We start from the raw sequence: 20,002 nt of genomic DNA on the forward strand, positions 1-20,002 counted from the left end.
AGCACTTGCCCTCGTTAAACTTCATATTGTTGGTGATTGCCCAGTCCTCTGAACATTCTACCATATTTAGCAGATGTTTTCTGAATGGATTTTAAAAATCCCTCCCTGATATCTTCAGCAAATTCTATAATAATGGAAGACTTCTAGAAATATCTCCCTGTGAAAAATTTTATCAAGTAAATGGACATATGCCCTTGCATGCAGGGAACTCCAGCTTCGAGTATTTAGCTGAGTTTTTAGCTTTGTGGTTTGTATGGTACAGCTAATCTTACATAAGAGCAAAAATGAAATTCAGCTATGAGATCTCTTCCACATCACAGAAAGTTATTATCCCACTTTGTCATGAATGCATAAATATACCACAAGGTTTAATCCTGCCTGTTAATGCTGATGTCATATCTACAAGGAATGCAGTTTGCTTGTGGCTTTGAATTTCCATATTCTCAGGAAAAACAACCCCAAACAAACCTATTTATTTTCTTAGCATATTGAGCAACTAGAAAAGGAGATAGTTTTATGACAACTAGGAATTGTTTGAAAAAGGAGACTGTCAGGCTAATTACCCCTAGCAGTTTGGCTGCAATGAAACATAAAATCATAAGGATTTCTTAATATTAAAAGAGCTGATATTGGAAGAGAAACTATCAATTATCCTGTGGATTGGCAAAGCTCACCCAGCTACACAGAAAGAAACCTGTGATTCTTTCCAAGGTGAATCTATTGACAAAACAATTAGCTGTTCTCAGTGCACATCTGTCTTTAATTAAAGCCTGATGATGATGCAGGCAGTCCAGCTTCTCCAGACACTCACAGGGGGCATCTGCATCAATCTTGTTGACAAAAGACACTTCTTGAGAGCATGTGCTTTAATGTCTTTTCTCTCCTGTGCAGGGTTTCTAAGCAAAACCACCCTGTGGACTCAGGCAGCCCTCAGGATCATCAGGTCAGAAATGCCCTAAACCACTGAAGTGTTTGCTAAGGTGTGTACGTAACATGCACTAACACTGGGCTTTCTTTTTCCTTTTCTGCTCTCTGTTCAACCAGCAATAGGCATTCTGAAAGTCAGGTCAACTTACAGTATACCTTTGTGACTATAAATCACCTCCAGAACAATGAGTTGCAGCTTCATGTTGTTTCAGAACAAGATTTTGGGAGGAGGGGTCACACTTGACAGGTTTTCCACATGTCACCTGATTTCACTGGTACACTTGATAAGCAGCTGACAAGTTTAGATAGAAGTTATGGCCATATCGCATTTATCTCAAGCAGCTGTTTATCAAATTGTGTTTTAAGTCATCAAAGGACATGTATGTTAATCAACTTATAAAAAATTAGATAGAATCTTATGTATAGTTGCAAATGTGGAGTTACTGTAGATAAATAATTTTTGAAATTATGTGCCATGGTGTTTACATTAAAATACACAAATATTTGCTTCTTAATTACACAGGTTTCTGCTAAATGATTTTAGATTAGTGTAGGAAATGAGCATTTCAGCTACATCTTCTTAATTTGGTCTAACAAAATTTGGTCAAGAATTTCCTTACACACATTGTTTTTTAATACAACACAGAACTGGTAATTCATTTCATGTAATTACAGTTAGGCAGAAAAATTAGGTGAATTTAAATGGAAATAGTCTTTTTAAAATACACTTATAAAAAAAAGGAGTCAGTGTACATAAGTGGTAGTTATTTTTCCAAGCCTATCACTTCATTAGTTTAAAACCAAAAATCCCAAACATAGCTGTTTCCATATGCCCAATCTGCTTAGATTGGACCATTTTATTTTAAGTGTTGTAAAACCAGCTCTGAAGGACACCACCCTCCTAGGCTCTAAATACAAAAGCATTAGACTAAGAAAAGTGACTTTGTGAAGTATGGATGTGAGAAAACTGACAGTGACATATTTATGTGTCAAAGATGAATAAATACAAGAACTTAAAATTCAAAGCACCAGCAATCTCATACATAATTTTATTTTTTTTTATTAAGGACATAAAAGATTCAAATGTCAGAACTATAATGTCAGAACTGTTTATAATGTCAAGTAATGCATGTTGCATATTCTTTCTCTATTCCATTGATCAACCAGAACCTGGGACAATAATTGTAGATGATGGAATATATTTCATGTGCAAATGGTCATGGATTTGAAGTGAATTTGGAAGAAAAACACTTTCGTATTGAAGTCTTAATAACGGTTTGGTTCAACCTGCACCAATCCTTGCATTACTTATTTTGCATAATACTAATGTTTCTAACAATAATTAGTGTGATGCCTGCAGGGCATTGTCAGGCAAGGAGAACTTAGTCTTATGATATAATATAGTAATTTGATAAAATTTGTTACAGACTTGAGAGAGAATCAATTGTGATAGAACCAGAAAGAATTATAGTTTTCCCTTTGCAGACATTTCATGTCATTCCATATCAGCTCGTAGAATTAATCTTGTTATTTACAAAGTAATGTTGTGTTGTTTTGAGCATGGTTTCCTAAAAAAAAGAAGAATATGTGATCATGCCATCTGCAAATGCCTTCTCTGCACTCCTGGCTACCACCTTCAGAGACAATTGCAAGCCAGTTTGACAGGAGGTAGAAGTCTCAGAAAGACTCAATTGCTGAAAGCTTTCACCCAGGTATTTGGGCAGTGCGAACAGACCTAAATTAGTCAGGGAAAGCCTGTCTGTTTTGCAGAAGTACAAGTTACCCTATACCTCTTACCTTTTGTCTCATGCAGCCATGGCAAAGAGTTCAGTAAAAACATTGTTTTGCAAAGGAGGACATACAAGTCAAAGGATGCAAATCTCTGGGAGTGCTTACAGAATGATTCGGTTTTTGCTACTCTTTGAACTTCTAATTTTGCTTTACAGAGATAACAGAATTTAATTCCACCACTTTAATAAAAGGTTAATTTGAAAGAACAGTGGCTGAGCTCTGGAAAAACCATCAAAATATCACATTATTTTAACTTACAAATGTAATAAAATCAAGAGTAGTAGAGAGCTTGTTAAGGAGGATACACATCTTGGGAATATTAAGCTAACTGAGGTGTTTCCCAGAGAACTTAACCCTTTGAGTACTGATTAGAGCAAATGTTAGGTTAATACAAAGCAGGCTTTGTTCTTAATTCATGTGGATAGAACCAAGTCCTACCCAAAAGCTTGTGTCCACACTTTAGATAGTAGGTTAAAGAACACATTATTAAAAGAAAAAAATATTAACTTTGTGTCTTCTAGAAAAGTTGCAGTTTGTGTTATATTCATTATTCTGTTGATTAGTCTGAACAGAAGAGAATGTGCTGGTTTCAGTTTGGATAGTGGTAATTTTCTTCATAGTAGCTGGTGTGAGGCTGTGTTTTAGATTTGTGACCAAAACAATATTGCTAACACAAAGAAGTTTTCATTACTGCTGAGAAGCACTTGCACAGTGACAAGTCCTTTTCTGCCTCTCACCCCACCCCACACCGAGTGGGCTGGGCATGCACAAGGAGTTGTGAGGGAACAGAGCCAGGACAGCTGACCCCAAGTGACCACAGGGATATCCCATACTATGTGGAGTCACGCTCTGCTGTGTGAGAAGAAGGAGGGGAGGGGATGCAAAGTGATGGCATTTGTCTTCTCAAGTCACCCTTATGCTTGATGGATCCATGCTTTCCATGGAGATGGCTGAACATCTGCCTGCCTGTGGGAAATGGTGAATTAATTCCTTGCTCTGCTTTGCTTGCATGCCTCTTCTTTCTGTATTAAACTGTCTTTATCTCAGCCCACAAGTTATCTCACTTTCACTCTTCCAATTCTCTTCCGAATCCCACTAGAGTGGAGTGAGTGAGCAGCTAGCCAGGGTTTGACCACAACATGTTCACAGAGCCCAATTAAGTTACTTTTACTGCATCAAATACTTTTTCTATTATATGCAGGCAAAGGTTTTTTTTTTTTTTTCCCTGTGTCTGCCACAGTCATTAGCAAGGGAAAGAATAAAGAAAATAAAGGGAGATATATGAAGAGTGAAAACTGTTACTCCTGGAGAAGGCTGCTCAGTATTGCCTGGGCAGGCTTTGACAACATCAAGCTCTCTGAATAGATTAAATATTTCTTCTTGAAATGATGACACAGAGACCACCTCCATGACTGGATGCTTCAGACGCTGTTTCTCCTCCCGTTCTGTATGACTTTGAGTACGTTGGAAAGGTCAAAACTTTTCGTAATCAATTCCATTAGGTCCTCATCTCTTTCCACACCATTGATAAACTCTTCTAAAGTCAGCTCCCCTAAAAGAAAGTCAGATACTCCTTAGAAACTGAGAAACCAAGCAATCTCTCTAGCCAACACAAGACCATTCATGGGGGATTGAATCCCTTATGAAAGTTGCTGATAGGCAAATGCAGGTAGAGTATTTGCTAATGTTTTCTCACTTTGCATCAGTCAGGTCCTAGAACTCAGACTCACTTGTTTTTCTGTTAAAACAGGTCAAACACAGCTTTCAGTGAAGTCTGAGACAATTATAAGTGCTCATAAATGTGTGTAAAGGGGCACTAATGAAGCCTGTACCAGGGCTGAATTTAGATGTACTGGCCACTTCTCTCTGAGCTAACTGGAATTTATCTTAGAGCTGGTTTTAACAGAGATTAGGGTGTGCTTTGCTAAGGATTACTGGGCATAGTCCCTGTGTTGACTAGTAGGCTTATTTAGAGCCATGATCAGATGTAGCCCAAAAAAAAACCCAAAAAAACAAAAAAACAAACAAACAAAAAAAAAACCAAAAAAAACAAAAAAACAAAAAAACAAAAAAGAAAAAAAATCAGCTAAGTGGCTTGATAGATAAATTCTTCTAAGGAAGTGAAGCGGCCATTTAGAGTGTGATTTTTTGGGCTCATATCCAAATCAGCTAATAACTTGGTAGTTCCAAGATAACAATAAAATCTCTTTCATTGAAGAGTAGGGATATTGTTTAGTGTTATTCCTGCTCTTTTCCCTGTCAGCAATGCCGGTTCCAGGCATGTGTCTGTTTGCATAGTACACAGAAATGTACACAACTCTCTTTGTAGGGGTTATTCCAGTGATGCTGCTTTGAGAGGAGAAATAAAACTTGGTTTAATAAGAAGAGCCAGATTCTTTCCTCTGAGAATGGTTTAAAGTTTCTTGTTAAATTCACAACAATGAATGATTTCTCAGTAAAGTAAGAAATTACAAAGGCCAGGCAAAGAGGAAAATAGCTTGATGAGTTAGGGCCCCGGGGTGCGGAGGAGCAGCAGTTCAAGTCATGTGCCTGTCTGCTGAATGCCTAGCTAGCTGACTTTTGGCTGTTCTCAGATTTAAGTACTCCCTGTAGGGTTTTTTTTTGTGTCTTGGTTTTTGTCCATGGCAGCCTTGGAAATGTCATCTGATATGAAAAAGGAAAATTATCAGCATTCAAAAAATGTGAAAACCACTTTCCTAGCCATGGTCAGTAAAGGTTGCTTTCTCTTTAGTCACATATGTCCTTGCTGCACTGGTGACAGGCTTGTATAAAGAGGAAGGTCATCATTTGACAGAAGTCCTGGTTCTCAGGCTTCACTGAAAGTACTAAGACCCTCTCCAGGAGCTTGCCTGCAGAGCCCTGAGGAAGTTTGTACTTCTTTTTCAATAACAGTGGCCTTAAATAATTCCAGAAGCATAGACAGAACAAGCCATCTCTGTACACTTGCATGCATCATCCTGCTTTGGCACTCATCCACTCACTTCCTCTGAACTCTCCTCCTATCCCAGGCACTCCTCTTAGTTCCCCTCTCCTTCCCTTTGTATTGCCTTTGATACAGGTCTTTGGGTGGATGAGGTTCCTGGACTCATCATGTGGACATGCTGCACCATTTTCCTGCTCATTCAGGTCAACTGGTTATGGATTCCCTCCTTTTGATCCCAAGCTGTACATTTTGAAGTACCAATAGCCATCTGCAGGCATACAAACCACACTGCAGTTGCCAGATGTTTGTTACACTGCAGGCCCAGACTCACTGCTGCTGTGACGGGCCTCAGATTTCCGTGAGATAATGAACATAAATTGCAAAACAAGCAGGAGATTGTTTGAAGAATTGTTCTTTACAACCCATGGGATTATTTATTGTATATTAATGTAAGGAAGGACTTTGCAATTTATTTGTCTGTTTGCACTTTTCTTTAGTAAGCTACAGGGAGGTAGCATAGTTGAAGCTAAACTTGGTAAAACTTGGCCCATTCCTCAGGCTGAGCTAGTCCTGTTGCTTCCCAGCAATTTAAAAACTAAGAAACTATGGGAAACAGTTTGAAAGGAAACTACTGTGAAGATAATCCTGAATATGTCATGTTCTGGCTTTCCCTTGCTAAATGACACAAAAGTTATTTTTTCAGCTGATGGTCTAGCTCAGATACAATTATTACTTGCAGTAAATGTATGGCCAAAACAGTGAATAATCATAGAATTTGGGCTAGATTTTGACTTTGTTATTTGGACTCCTTTCATAATTTGTCTTCACCCAAAGATTGGGCCAAGGAGGTGGGTCAAAAACATCCTCCACTAGTGCATCCTCCACATGCATCACAAGACCACTGTTCATATTCTGATTATATATAGCAAACAACTTTTTAAAGGAGTAACCTCAATATACTAAATAAGACCATAAAAATGCCCCTCCCTCTGCCAAACTGCTGAAAATTCCTGTCTGTGACCTGACTTCACTGCTTTCCGAATATTCCTAATTTATCAATGATCACAGCAATTGGTGTAAAACATAGTTGCCGGTGGAAGGAGGATCTTCATGATTGGAAGTATGAGGGGGCACATTCATGTGTAACAAGTTTTCAATTGGAAACAACTCTGAAGCAGTGAAATGAAGTTCTAGTTTCCAAATGCAAGTCCAGTTGGCTTAATGTAGTATCTTGAGGAAAAAGCAGGAGCATGTGTCTTAGCATGTGTTGACAGTCAGCCCTCAAGGAACATCCAATATGCTGACCAATCTTTAGAACATTTTAGAGCATATGCAACCATGCATCTTATTTGTTTTTTTAAATTATTTTAAATAGATTATACCAACGCAAATATATTACACCCCCACCACCAATCATGCGTTCATTTTGCTGTACAAACAGAGAATTGGCATTTTGGATGAACAGTGCAAGACCTCTGTTTTAGCCCTTACTGCATGTGATTCCTATGTTAGTTGATTTACACTCCATTGTAAAGCTGAAGTAATAAGGGCAAAGAAGAACAGATTCAGACTTCCAGTTATCTGAACCAGTCAGTCCTTCAGTTGTGTCTTCAAATCCTTTCTTGCAGAGGAGTCCCTGCCAATCCCAACAAAACCTAGGTCCTTACCGTCATTGTTCACATCTATCTTCTGAAATATCATGTTTGTGAACTCTTCAGCAGTCATGTTGGTGTAGCCATTAATGGCCTGGATAGCCTGAGAGCGGAAACACAGGAAGTTCTTTCAGAGTTTTTTCCATCAAGTTGTGAAAACAATACATTGGCAGCAGCACTACTTGAAATGCAACTCTTTAGTTCACCAACCCTTTCAAAAAATCACTAAATAAACAGCTATTTCAAGTAAATCTTCAGTAATGAGGATTGGAAATTTAATTAACATAACACAGCCTGGAGATTACAGACTAATTTGCATATCTCTGAAGGTCTGAAGAACCATGTGGCATCACTGCTCTGTAATACACTTTAGATTCCATACCAGCATTTTATCTGGCCCTAGAGAGTTCTGTGCCTTCTGAGAATGCCCTATGGTCTGTGTGATTTAAATGCAGTTTTGTTTTTCCCAGCTGAAAGCACATGCAGAGAAAGCCAAAGTCATTTCTCCGTTAAGACATGTTTAACTTAGTCATTACAAATAAAGTCAGACCAGCAGTCCTGGAAGTTGAAAGAGTTTACTTGTCCTCCAGAGAAGTTAAGAAAACCAGAAGAATCCCCTCTGCTTTTTTTTTTTTTTTTTGGTGGCGAAAGGACTCAATATTTGGAGTAAAGGTATAAATGTATGTTTGTGCGAAATTGTGTCCCATTGACTGGGAAAATATGTGTATATATAAACATGCAAATACCTTATATGAAGGGCACACTAGAGAATTTGTTTTTCTTCACTTGAATTATCTTGAGGTGAACTGTGTTGTGTAAGGTAAGTCACTGAATGTGCCACGTTGTTGGGGAATAGAATTATTGGGATCAATAAAAGAACTGTGCAAGCAATAGGGCTGGAAGTTTTTAGGCTTGTGTGTGTGTGTGAGAGACACTTTCCATGTGGAAGTCCCTGTGTGAACGTAAACAATCAGCCTGCGAAAAAACAAGGAGTAAAGAACTTGCAGCTGTGCTGTCCGGGAGTGAACCAAGGGAGATGAGCACAAAATTCTTTTGATCATAACAAGACTATGGAAACTTGCCAATGTAAGTCCAATTATGTAGAAATAGAAATGTGTCTCGATAAGCTTTAAGCCACGTAGGAGCTAACAAGCTGGTATACTATATAAGTGCCTTTAGACTGCTAATAAACGGAGTTCATTTATCAACCATATTGGTTTGGATTCTCTTTCTCGCTCCCCCCGCCAGGGATCCGGGCTCCTCGTCCCACGCAGCTTCCATCAACTTGTTTCTTTTGATGTCTCTTCCCTAATATTATATTAGACCTCATTATATTTTAAAATAATGTAAGTTATACCTATTCAGCACTGATGTGAAATTCTTGATCATCACTGTCTTTATTTTGCTTTTCAGCTTTTCATAAAAGTAACCTTAATACACCAAATAAGACCATAAAAATGTCCCCCCCGCCAATGCCCAGAATTCTTATCTGTTTCAAAAAGCAGCAAGAATTTTATAAAAATAGTTACATAAACTTTTTTCTATTACTAATTTGTACTTTAGGTACTTTTGGTGTTTTATATGTCTGACCGTCCTGCAGTCTTCAGTAGAAAGTTGTAGCCCTTCCACAGTTAAATTTTTTGCAGTGCTAAGAGTAAAGCAACACTGAAGTATTTGAGTCACTGACTACCACAGAATCCCCTTAAATAGTACTGGGCACTGAAAGGGTGTATAGTTGTCTGGAAGGAGTTTTGATGATTGATAGTGATATGCTGGTCCATAGTTCGCATAGCTGTAGAGACAGATTTAATTTTAATAGGACTTCTGTGTTTCTAAATTAACGTCTCAGATATGACACATCTTTTTGGACAAGCCCTTGTTTACTGATGCTTATTATAAGCTGGGCACCCCCTAATGGCTACAAGCCCATTTGTTCTCTTTTAGAGCCCACCATTTTTAATCTAGTCTAGGTCAATGACTTAAGCAGGTTTAAGTTAAAGTTCTTATGCTCCAAAAGAGATGAAAACACACAGAGTTTTAAACTGGTTTTAAAACCAGGTAAGTTGAAAAATAAATGTTCTTTACATTGAAAGGATTTTAATTTTAATTCTCATTTTGGATAAAGCCCCAAACAAAATGTTGTTGACTCATTGGCTCTGGGTGAAAATTAATGAAGAATATCTGTGAAAGAAAGATTTCATTAGTCTCAAAGGAGAAATCTGGAAGATTCAACCTCTCCTTCTACCTGTAGAAAGCTGCTCTTTAGGTAATAGCTTTATTTGTTTGACCTGGTAGCTCCAGTTCCTTTTAGTTTTGGCAGCAGCTATTTAAAGTCTCTGACTGTGACTGGCTTGGCACCAGCAGTAATGCAGAATCCAGGAAAAGTACATTCCTTATTTGTTATATGTTTATCATTAGAGCTCTATTTAGGTCTGATGCTCCCTGCAGCAAAACTTTGATCTGTAGTGAGTCCTGTACATTTAGGGAGCAGTATTGGGTCATGTATGTTTGTAAGGAGCCCTAACATACCTCTTGCATGAAAGCAGCTAACAAAGAGCACATTATTTCATTACAGAAAGCTGAAAATTATGAAGATAGTTTTAAAGAAAGAATTGCACTTCTTTGGTTTTATGGGTTTGAAGGGGACCCATTTTCTGCAAAATTTTGAAAGTATTTTTATCCAAATGTCACTGCATGATTTAATAGTAAAATTATATTTTCATGATTTCATTTTAAAACAGGGGTCATGGTATTTGTAGTAAACAAATCTAAAAGCCTTCCAAAAAGTTAAAATATCATAATATTTTGATGACATCTACATTTTTCTTGCTGCAAGTTCAGTTTGAGAAGCCAGTTTTCCACAATAGACTGGCACATATACTTGTAACCATCTGTTTTATTCATCATGCTGCTACAGTTCTACCCTGCCTCATAGTATAGTTTATCACAGAAATGTCTCTACTGTTTCTACAGTATTTCACTTTCGGTAAAGTATTTTATCTGTAGAACCATGGTTTAAAGTAAAATACTACTTAGATGTGTTCAATAAGGAAGAAACTAGTGTCAGGACTGTCACTACTAGCCACTGTTAATTCTGGTTTTACAACGGTAAAACAACAGATAAAGTACAGACAATCCATTTACAGCACATGATAAACCACTGTTTCAGGAGCAATGCACTATATCAAATGCTCTTGATATTGGTCATAACTTGCTTACCCTGAATATGCTTAATAGTTCCTTTTTGTCAATGCATCCGTTTCCATCAGCATCATACAGCTTGAAATACCATTTCAATTTTTGGTCAATTTTCCCTCGTATAACCAAATTTATTGCAGCTATGAACTCCAAGAAGTCTATAAATCCATCCTAAGAGAGAGAGAGGGAGAGAAAAAAACCCACCTATTTAACAACATTGGTTTTCTGTTCTTTCTGGCAATTGCACAGAAACAGGTCATCAAATTCCCTACAATACACATTGATTTATGAAGCACCTTAGCAAAGAAATCTCCTGTGGTATTAAAAAAAGGATAAAAGGATGCACTCAACTGGAAGAACTTTAGGAAGAGGTGTTAGGAAAAACAGTTTTGTTCTCCCCTGAAATCTGGAGGTAGTGGAGGTGAAGGGCAAATCTGTTCTGAGCAATTGTTATTGACAGTTCTTAAGAGGAAAAGAAACGTTTTGTGGCAGATTGCCACGTGAAAAAGAGGAGTCTGAGATACCTAATTTGGTACTAATGAGATATCTACAGTGGAGTTGTTTACATCTATACTGCAGAACTATGAATGATTTCCAGTGCCACAGAGCTGGTCCATATGAGACATCATGTAGTAAGCATTTTAAAATTGTAACCAATACTCTGGCATGAACCCTAAGTACTGTGGTTTATCCAAATAAATGTCAAGTCTCTCTGATGAACATTTTGCATGGGATATAAAGCCTTCAAATCATAAACTAGTCTCTAAATATTGAGGATTGAGGATATTCATAGGGAGAGAGCATTTTGGATTTATTTAATTCATTATTTTCTGACTCCTCCACTCAAGCTACTGACAGAAGCCTGTCAAGGACAGACCTCCATAGTCAGATTCTTCTGTTTCTGTAAAAATGTGCTTAGGATGGAAGAAGTAGTTGCTGAATTTGGAGCATACTTGCTCCAACTGTTTCTCATGTGCACACAAAAAGAATTAACAGCTGGTAAATTTAGTCTTGTGATCTTTACGTTGGTTAGAATCCAATTGCTTGGAAAACCTTGGAAAGACTGTTGTCAGTTTCAGGTGGCCTTTGACTGAAAAGAGAAGGTTGGATGAGTATCCAGTAGGTTTAGCATGTTAGTTTTATTGTCATATATCAACACACATCTTGCCAGTTGAGGTTTACAATCAGCAGGCATTAATCAGTCCTCAATATTGTACTTAAGGAAAAGAAGACCTGTCAGGATGCGGTTCGACCATTGCCAAAATCAGAATCCTGAAATCATTTAGGCTGGAAAAGACCCTTAAGGTCATCCGGTCCAACACTTAACTAAACTGTGTCCCTAAGTGCCACACCTTACATGTCTTTTGAAGACATCCAGGCACTACCAGTATATTTTTGTAAGGAACCAGACATGAGCATGCAAAGAATGATGACAAACATGAATTTATAAGGGCTAGAATATACTGAATTTGAGAGCTCTGCTGACCAACCTTCCATTGAAAAAAACCCAAAATGCCTAAAACCATCCCCACACATCTACCTGCCTAGATTCAATCACGGCAGTTTGTGAATGTGGGTTCTCAAAGACTGAATATATAATTTTAAATAGGGGTCTGTCCTCTTGTTTTTCTTTTCTTCATTCTCTTTTTATATTCCTCACGATTGTGCCCTCATGATGCTGATCTGGGTCAGAGCTCCTGGGAGCCCCTTGTAGTGCTTGTTTTGATTTCTGTGCAAGGCTGATCAGCAGAGTGGCACCTAAGAGATAAATCCAATGTATTCAAACACACTGGGTTCAGCATTCATCCAGAAATGGTGTGTGCATAACTTGTGCAGACTGATCATTGCTTCACAGACCCTCTGCAGGTTTTCCGGTGGTTGCTTGTTTTACTCAAATTGCAATCACAAGCAAATGCAGCAAAGACACCATTCAACCACTGTTTAAGTGAAATTTGACAGTAACTACATATAATTTTCAAACAAAATTAGGCCCAGTATTAAAAGCAGATACTTAACCAAAAATGACATATCATGCACCACAAACATAATCTTCGTTTTGGCACACTGGCATAAATTTCCATTTTGCAAGTATTATTTCAAGAAGGATCTCATAAAGTATTTTACTGGAGGGCAAAATGTATTTTGCTGATTACATTTCCATCATCTGATTTGATAACTCTATTAAGAATGTAGTTAAATGCATTTCACATTGCTGCTTTTTTACTGCATTTCATACTGCTTATTGCAACTACAGATTAATTTTAGGATTGTCAGATGTCCATGGCCAGATTAATTTTCTTTTTTCTCCCTTACATTTCACTCGGGATTTTGGAAAAATATTATTTTGTTTGCTTTCTTTCTACATCTTGGTGTCACTATGGTTGCTCTGACAAAACATCAGAAGTTTGGACAATGTAATAACCAGCCTAATGTGTTTGGGTATGTAATTCTGATCTGGTGGATTATATGGCCTATCCCAAACAGGAAAGGACCAAAGGCCAGGGCCAAAAAAAACATGCAGCTCTGAAAAACACCTGGGAGAAATAGTGATTGTCAGGAAAGCCCTTGCCACTTTCTGCAGTCATGCAAAAACTACTGGTGAAGGGTAGCCAGCAGCCAGTTTCTATTTCTCAGGAACAGAAATACTGAGAAGGTAGACATGTTTATCTACTTGATGTGGAACCAGAAGCATTTCATAAAAGCATTGATGAGAACTGTACTGTTTTCCTTTCTACACCAAAAAACATACATTGTAGGTAAAAAAGAAAACATTTATGGAATGCAGAATGCTACAGGGATCTTGTTGCACATACACAGAATTTTCTGAGATAAATAGAAATACTGCACTTTTTATAGTAGCATCTCAAAACACTACATTAAACAATGAAAAACATCATAACAGTAACCTGTTAAGATCATCCTGTGGTTCTGTGAGTACAACAAATAATGCAATAAATGTGTTATGATGTTATTAAAAGAATACTGCTGTGCTGATTTACCCATCTGCTGCTCTATAATCATTCTCAATACAAGTATCTAGGTAGGTCCTTATGTGTCTCTGGGCTCTGTAAAACACCTCTCTGCAGCATGCACAGTAACCTATCTGTTGCCTGTTAGGAAGTCATTAATTCACAAACAAAGGGCTACCAGAAGAATAATAAAATAAATTTTTAAAAAATGCCCAACAACATAATAAGCAGAACTGATCGCCAGTGGTGGAAGATATAAATTATTTATTTTTGATGTTTTACTCTGTACTTGTCAAAAGGCAAATCTGTAATATTTTTATTAAATGGAATTAATGCTAATGAAACCTGCTTATTCATTGGCTTAGGATACAGGACAAATTTGGGTGATGTTCTGTGTGAAGGTTTCTTTTCCATGTCTGTATGGTGCTGGCTCTGCCTTTTTTGTCTGCAGCACATTGCCATGGGCACCTGTAGGGATGGTGAAGTCCTGCACTCTCCCCTGCCCAAGTGAACAGAGGCGCATGGAGTCAGTTCACAGGGTACCCCTCTGGATATGGTGTGAAACAGAGGGACAGAATTCTCCCAATGTAGTTCTGAGGAGTGGGCTGGAGAGAGACCAAAAAAATGGATTCAAAATTTCTTTTACATGCCCCATACTCATCTGTACTTTTATAGATAGTAGGCTTAATAAAAAAGTATTTTTTTAAAATGTATTTTTATTCTTTTAACAGCTTGACTGAATGAACTAGAAGCCTAAGGACACATTAGGGGCATGCATCTATTTGTGCCCTTTGATGTTGTGCTTTTGTAACTTGTTTTTGCTTTTGCTGATGAGTGATTTTTTTAAGTCACTTCCAACAGATTGATTCACACAACAAATTAAAAAGGAGGCTCCAAAATTGGAAGGAGAGCTTGATGATGGTATGAAATTGGTCCTCAGGGCACTACTAGCCGTGACTGCCTAGGGCCCAGAGCCCATTTCAGTTTTTCATTAGCTACTGGATCTCCTGAGGAAAGAGGAATTTATTTTTGTCTTTTTCTGAGAGGTTTTTGCTTCAGGCTGTCAGTCTACGTGCCTTTGCTGCAGGCTGCTCACCATTATTTGGTGAGGACAGAGATGTGTGTCCCCTGGGGCAAAGCTGGGCAGTGAGGGATTGCCACATTATACAACGGCCATTAATACCCCAGCCCTGGAGCTGTAGGAGGGCATTACCCTTTGGCTCCCAGAACAGCACTGCTAATCTTCACAGATCCTTAAAAACCTCTTAGGACTTCAAAATACAGAGATTTTTAAAAAGCGACTTATCAGCTATGAATACACACCTGATCTGAAACAGCACGGTTATCCAAGGTTGTGCCAGAGTGATCTGAACTGGGTGTTTTGGATGCCTGGCTCTTCCCTGAGAGTGATTTCCTGGCACTGACAATGCTACAGGGATAGTGAGCCATCTCCCACCACACGCTGTGGCCATGCATGTAGAAAGGGACAGTTTCTGTCCCTGAAAAACCCTATGGTGAGTGAACTCATCGTCTTACTTGGACCACTGTGGGCTCTACCAAGAGTCTATACACAATAAACAGTGTCTTGTTTCCAAAATTTGCTCTTGAAAAATCTCTAAACTCTATCTGACAGCAGAGGAATAGCTCAAATTGTTTGTCGGGATTAATGTGTGCAAACATAGATGGTCCTGGTATTTCAAACCTAGGGCTTAGGTCATTAAGCCACCTCCCTTCCCAACTGCCTGTCTTTCAGAATAGTCCTTAAACCTCTTAAGGCAGAGGGAGGAGGCATGGGTCGAACAGCTCAGAATAACTGTGAAATTTATATCTAATCCTGTGTGCTTCTTTCTCTCTGGCCTTGATTTCAAATATAGCACTGCTTTATCTGCCCTCAGAAACCTAAAGGAGGATTCAATTCACTCCATTTAATCTTCCCCCATTTCATGGAATCAGAGAATAATAGAATCATGTAGGTTGGAAAAGGCCTCAAAGATCATCAAGTCCAACCATCCTTGGTTTGTTTTTGCTTCTGAGTACTTTCAGCTGTTCCTCAAAGGTTGCATATGCATTATTGAAGAAATAAAGAGCTACTTGTAACTCTGTTATTTTGATACATCCCTAGGATCCAATATTAGAGTTTGGGCTTGGACGGAGCTCCAGATACCCTGCAGGCTACAGCCCGACTCACAAGTTTCATAAGTAAACAGAGCTGGCATTTGTCATGGGGCAGGGGAGACCTCAGCAAGCAAAGATTATTAAGTAAGGATGAAGAACAAAGCAGGGAATTAGGAGCTGCAGATTGTTAAGGGGTTTTGTAATCATTGCGTTCTCACTGTTACATAAAGAGATGAGGCTGTATTGACCAGATTGTTACACAAGGTTCTGCTTTGCCCAGATGAAGAGGATCTGCGAGGTTTGGGGACTTAGAAATTACCAGGACCTTTGTGTTGGAGGAGCTGGAAATGCAGAGCCAGCCAGGTGTCCCGGCTCTCAGACTTGTAGGCTACCCTGGTAAAACCTGGTGAAATCCAAAATATTAAGATGATGAACAATTTTATTTCTTTAAAGTTGACAACTACCCCCTAACTCCCTGCCATCATTGACAATTTTCTTTCAAGATTACTGCAGAAGACAGGGAGGTCACCAAGGCATCAGGCTGGCCCCTCTACCCAGGAAGGCTGTACTGAAAAGAGCTAGCCTTCTGCGCTCTGCCATTCTCTCCTGGATGCTGGGGTTTACCTTTCTGCACTTCTAATTTTGAGCCTTTGCCTGTGCTTTTAGTATCATCTTTCTCAACTTAAAGCAGTAGGCAAGAAGGAAAAATACTAAAAACACAGCCATGACAACATAACACATTTTCCAGCAAATTCCTTGCTGATAGTTCTAGCAAAATTATCTTGTTTGACAAATCCAAAACCGTAGCAGGACAAACCTCCAGGAAAAGTTGGCTTGGTTTGAAAGACAGGTGTCTGTCAAGGAAGGCAGGAAAAAATATGACCCGCTTCCATCTGAATTATTATAACTTCAAAATTACGAGGCTTTCAGGCAGATATATGGGAAAAGGAATAAGAGTTCTTTACTAGTACATATATGTATAACAAGACAAACAAACAACAGCACCGCCGGCAGCAACCACAAACAGAACCAGGAACCCAGTGCCAGCCTCTCTCGGCTGTCGGGCCCTTTCCCCTTCGGTGCAGTTCCGCTCACAGCCGGCAGGGGCGCTGGTGGCTCCCGGCCGGGCAGGGCGGGTGCGATGGTTCCCCATGCCTGCAGGGGGCGCTGTGGCGCGAGCTCAGACATGTCCCCCTCATGTGGTCTAAAACTTTTAGATCATAACTCAGAACTCATAACATTAAATCCTACAGTCAAGAATTCAACTGTACTTGCATTAAGCAAGTGATGATTTTAATGTTAATGTAGGCTTTTAGTTGGTAATGATGCATTGTTGTAGCATAAGTTTGTACTATCACAACAGTGTTGGCTTCAGACCCTCTGTAGCTTCGGCTCCAGAATCCCAGAGGTCAACCCCGAGTCTCACCAGGTACCTTCTGCCAAAGGCTCCAGGACAGCCCCTTGTTCCTGGCTGCAGAGTAGAGCACATTCTTCACCTCCAGTCCCGTCCTGACTGGGCCAAGGGCTACCACATGAGCCATCTCCTGCATGATCTGGGTGAAGGCTTGTTGCTGTTCAGGACCCCAGTGGAAATCGTTCTTGCCAGTGACCAGGTAGAGAGGGTTCACGATCTGGCTGTACTTGGGAATGTGCATTCTCCAGAAACCTATTGTGCCTAGGAAAGCTTGTGTTTCCTTTTTGCTGGTTGGTGGGGACATTATGGTGATCTTACTGATGATCTTGGTGGGAATCTGATGCCATCTGTCTTGCCACTTTACCCCCTGGAACTGGATGTCTCAGGCAGGCCCCTTGATTTTGCTCTTCTTGATGGCGAAGCTGGCTTCCAGGAGAATTTGGATGATCTTCTCTCCTTTCTCAAATACTTCCGTTACTGTGTTCCTCCACACAATGATGTCATCAATGTACTGCAGATGTTCCAGAGCCTCACCCTTTTCCAGTGCTGTCTGGATCAGTCCATGACAAATGTGACTGTGCTTCCACCCCTGGGGCAGTCGGTTCCAGGTGTACTGCACACCCCTCCAGGTGAAAGCAAACTGAGGCCTGCACTCTGCTGCCAAAGGAATGGAGAAAAATGCATTGGCAATGTCAATAGTGGCATACCACTTTGCTGCTTTGGACTCCAGCTCATACTGGAGCTCCAACATGTCCGGCACAGCAGCGCTCAGTGGTGGAGTCACTTCATTCAAGCCACGATAGTCCACAGTCAATCTCCATTCCCCTTCAGACTTACGCACAGGCCAGATGGGGCTGTTGAAGGGTGAGTGGGCCTTGCTGACCACCCCTTGGCTCTCCAGCTCACGAATCATCTTGTGGATGGGGATCACAGCATCTCGATTTGTCCGATACTGCTGGCGGTGCACTGTCGAGGTGGCAATTGGCACTTGTTGCTCTTCCACTTTCAGGAGCCCAACTGCAGAAGGATTCTCAGACAGTCCAGGCAGGGTGTTCAATTGCCTAATGCCCTCTGCCTCCACAGCAGCTATTCCAAAAGCCCACCTGAGTCCTTTTGGGTCTTTGAAATAGCTGCTCCAGAGGAAGTCTATGCCCAGAATACACGGGGCCTCTGGACCAGTCACAATCAGATGTTTCTGCCACTCCTTCCCAGTCAGGCTCACCTCAGCTTCCAACAGGGTCAACTGCTGGGACCCCCGTTGTCACCCCAGCGATGGATACAGGTTCTGCCCCCACGTCCTGATGGCATTAGGGTATACTGCGCACCAGTATCTACCAAGGCTTCATATTTTTGTGGCTCTGATGTGCCAGGCCATCAGATCCACACTGTCCAAAAGACGTGATTTTCCCATGCCTCTACCTGGCTAGAGGCAGGGCCCCTCTAGCCCGGGTTATCATTTCCTCCCTGGGCATACATACTAGAGGTTCCTTCTAGGGGATCTGACATATCATCTTCCCTTCTGTAATACCTGGCAGCTCAGTCATGGGAGGCTGAGGCTACCTTCACTTTGGCAGAACTCCCTCGGTTAGTGTTTTCCTCCTTGACTTTGTGCACCTGTGCTGCCAGGACAGAAGTGGGTTTCCCATCCCACCTTCTCATGTCTTCCCCATGGTCCCACAGAAAGAACCACAGGTCAGCTCATGGGGTGTACCCCCTCTCCCAAGCTGGGGGATATCAGGCTCTGACGTTGGGGCCTGTGACTTGCAGTGGTGCCATGCTGATCTTCCTCGCCTCCTCCCTCACCTCCCTAATCTCCTCTTTAAACTCCTCCTTGAGGTCCTTAACCACAGCAGAGACATAGGCCTGCATTGGGCCATTGACCATACTCTCGTAATACCCGAGCCTGTTGGTGACGGAACCCACTGTCTTGCAGTTGTCCTCAGCATTAATCATGGCAATGAAGGTGGTGTACTGGGATGGCCCTAGCTTTGCCAGGTTCCATGACATCTGCCCCGTGCACCTGACCTTGTTGCGGTCATTATCATGCTGTCTGTCCCTCCCAAAGAATACCTCTAATACTGCCACCTCTCTTAGCTGTTGGATCCTTTCTTCAATGGTCTTCCAGGGCATTCTATGATGGTGATCCTGCATTCTGTGTTTGTGAACAAACGTCTCTCTTACATCTGTTAAAAGCCCCTCCCAGAGAGAAAGGGGGCCTGGCTCCCTCATAAACACCTGATCAATACCCGCATCCTGGGTCAGGAACCCCAAATACCTTGCCTCACCACTATCCAGTTGCACACTTGTGCCCATAAGGTCCCAAACCCGAAGCAGCCAGGTTGTATAAGGCTCATGCCCCCTTTGCACAATGTCTTTTTGCAGGTTGTGGAGACTGTCGTACAACAGGGACTCAGTGATGATTTCAGGCTCTGGCTCCCCTGCTGGTTCCCCTGGTTCCCCATCATCATTAACTGGGCATACTGAATTGGTCTTACACTTCCTCCTCTGCACAGGAGCGACTGCTGCTGGGTGTGGGTCACTACTGGAGAATTACCTTTGGTCTAAAACTTTTAGATCATAACTCAGAACTCATAATGTTAAATCCTACAGTCAAGAATTCAACTGTACTTGCATTAAGCAAGTGATGATTTTAATGATGATGTAGGCTTTTAGTTGGTAATGACCCATTATTATAGCATAAGTTTGTAATATCACAGCAGTGTGTCCTGTGCAAACCACTAGAAAACAAAACTAAGATTATGAAATTGCACCAATAACTGTGGGAAGTACTTATAATATTACAGAATCCTTTTTTTTGGAACCAATATATACAATTGAATGTAAAAATTTGGGAGGTAGTTTAGAATGAGAAAAAAGGCATTCTTTAGTATAGTCTGTAAATAAATAGAGTAGTATTTGCAAACAGGTGAAATATTCATAGAACATGGAATTTTTTATCAGGGCACTGCACCTTTCAAAGGCACTTATGCGT

At 40.4% G+C, this 20,002-nt stretch overlaps 1 protein-coding gene across 2 annotated transcripts in view; it reads right to left on the minus strand.

Annotated features, from left to right (window-relative positions):
- Positions 1–1,903: 1,903 nt before the first annotated feature.
- Positions 1,904–20,002, minus strand: part of GUCA1C (guanylate cyclase activator 1C) — a 40,415-nt gene continuing 22,316 nt past the window's right edge. For both annotated transcript variants that reach the window (XM_069022556.1, XM_069022564.1), the window contains exons 2-4: positions 10,534–10,683; positions 7,330–7,417; positions 1,904–4,270 (exon numbers count right to left, since the gene is read on the minus strand). In XM_069022556.1, coding sequence (XP_068878657.1) covers positions 4,140–4,270; positions 7,330–7,417; positions 10,534–10,683 — 369 coding nt within the window. In that variant the 3' untranslated portion in view covers positions 1,904–4,139. The remainder of the gene's footprint in view (positions 4,271–7,329; positions 7,418–10,533; positions 10,684–20,002) is intronic.

Source organism: Aphelocoma coerulescens, chromosome 1 (assembly GCF_041296385.1).
Source record: "Aphelocoma coerulescens isolate FSJ_1873_10779 chromosome 1, UR_Acoe_1.0, whole genome shotgun sequence".
In the NCBI taxonomy this organism is placed as follows: Eukaryota; Metazoa; Chordata; class Aves; order Passeriformes; family Corvidae; genus Aphelocoma; species Aphelocoma coerulescens.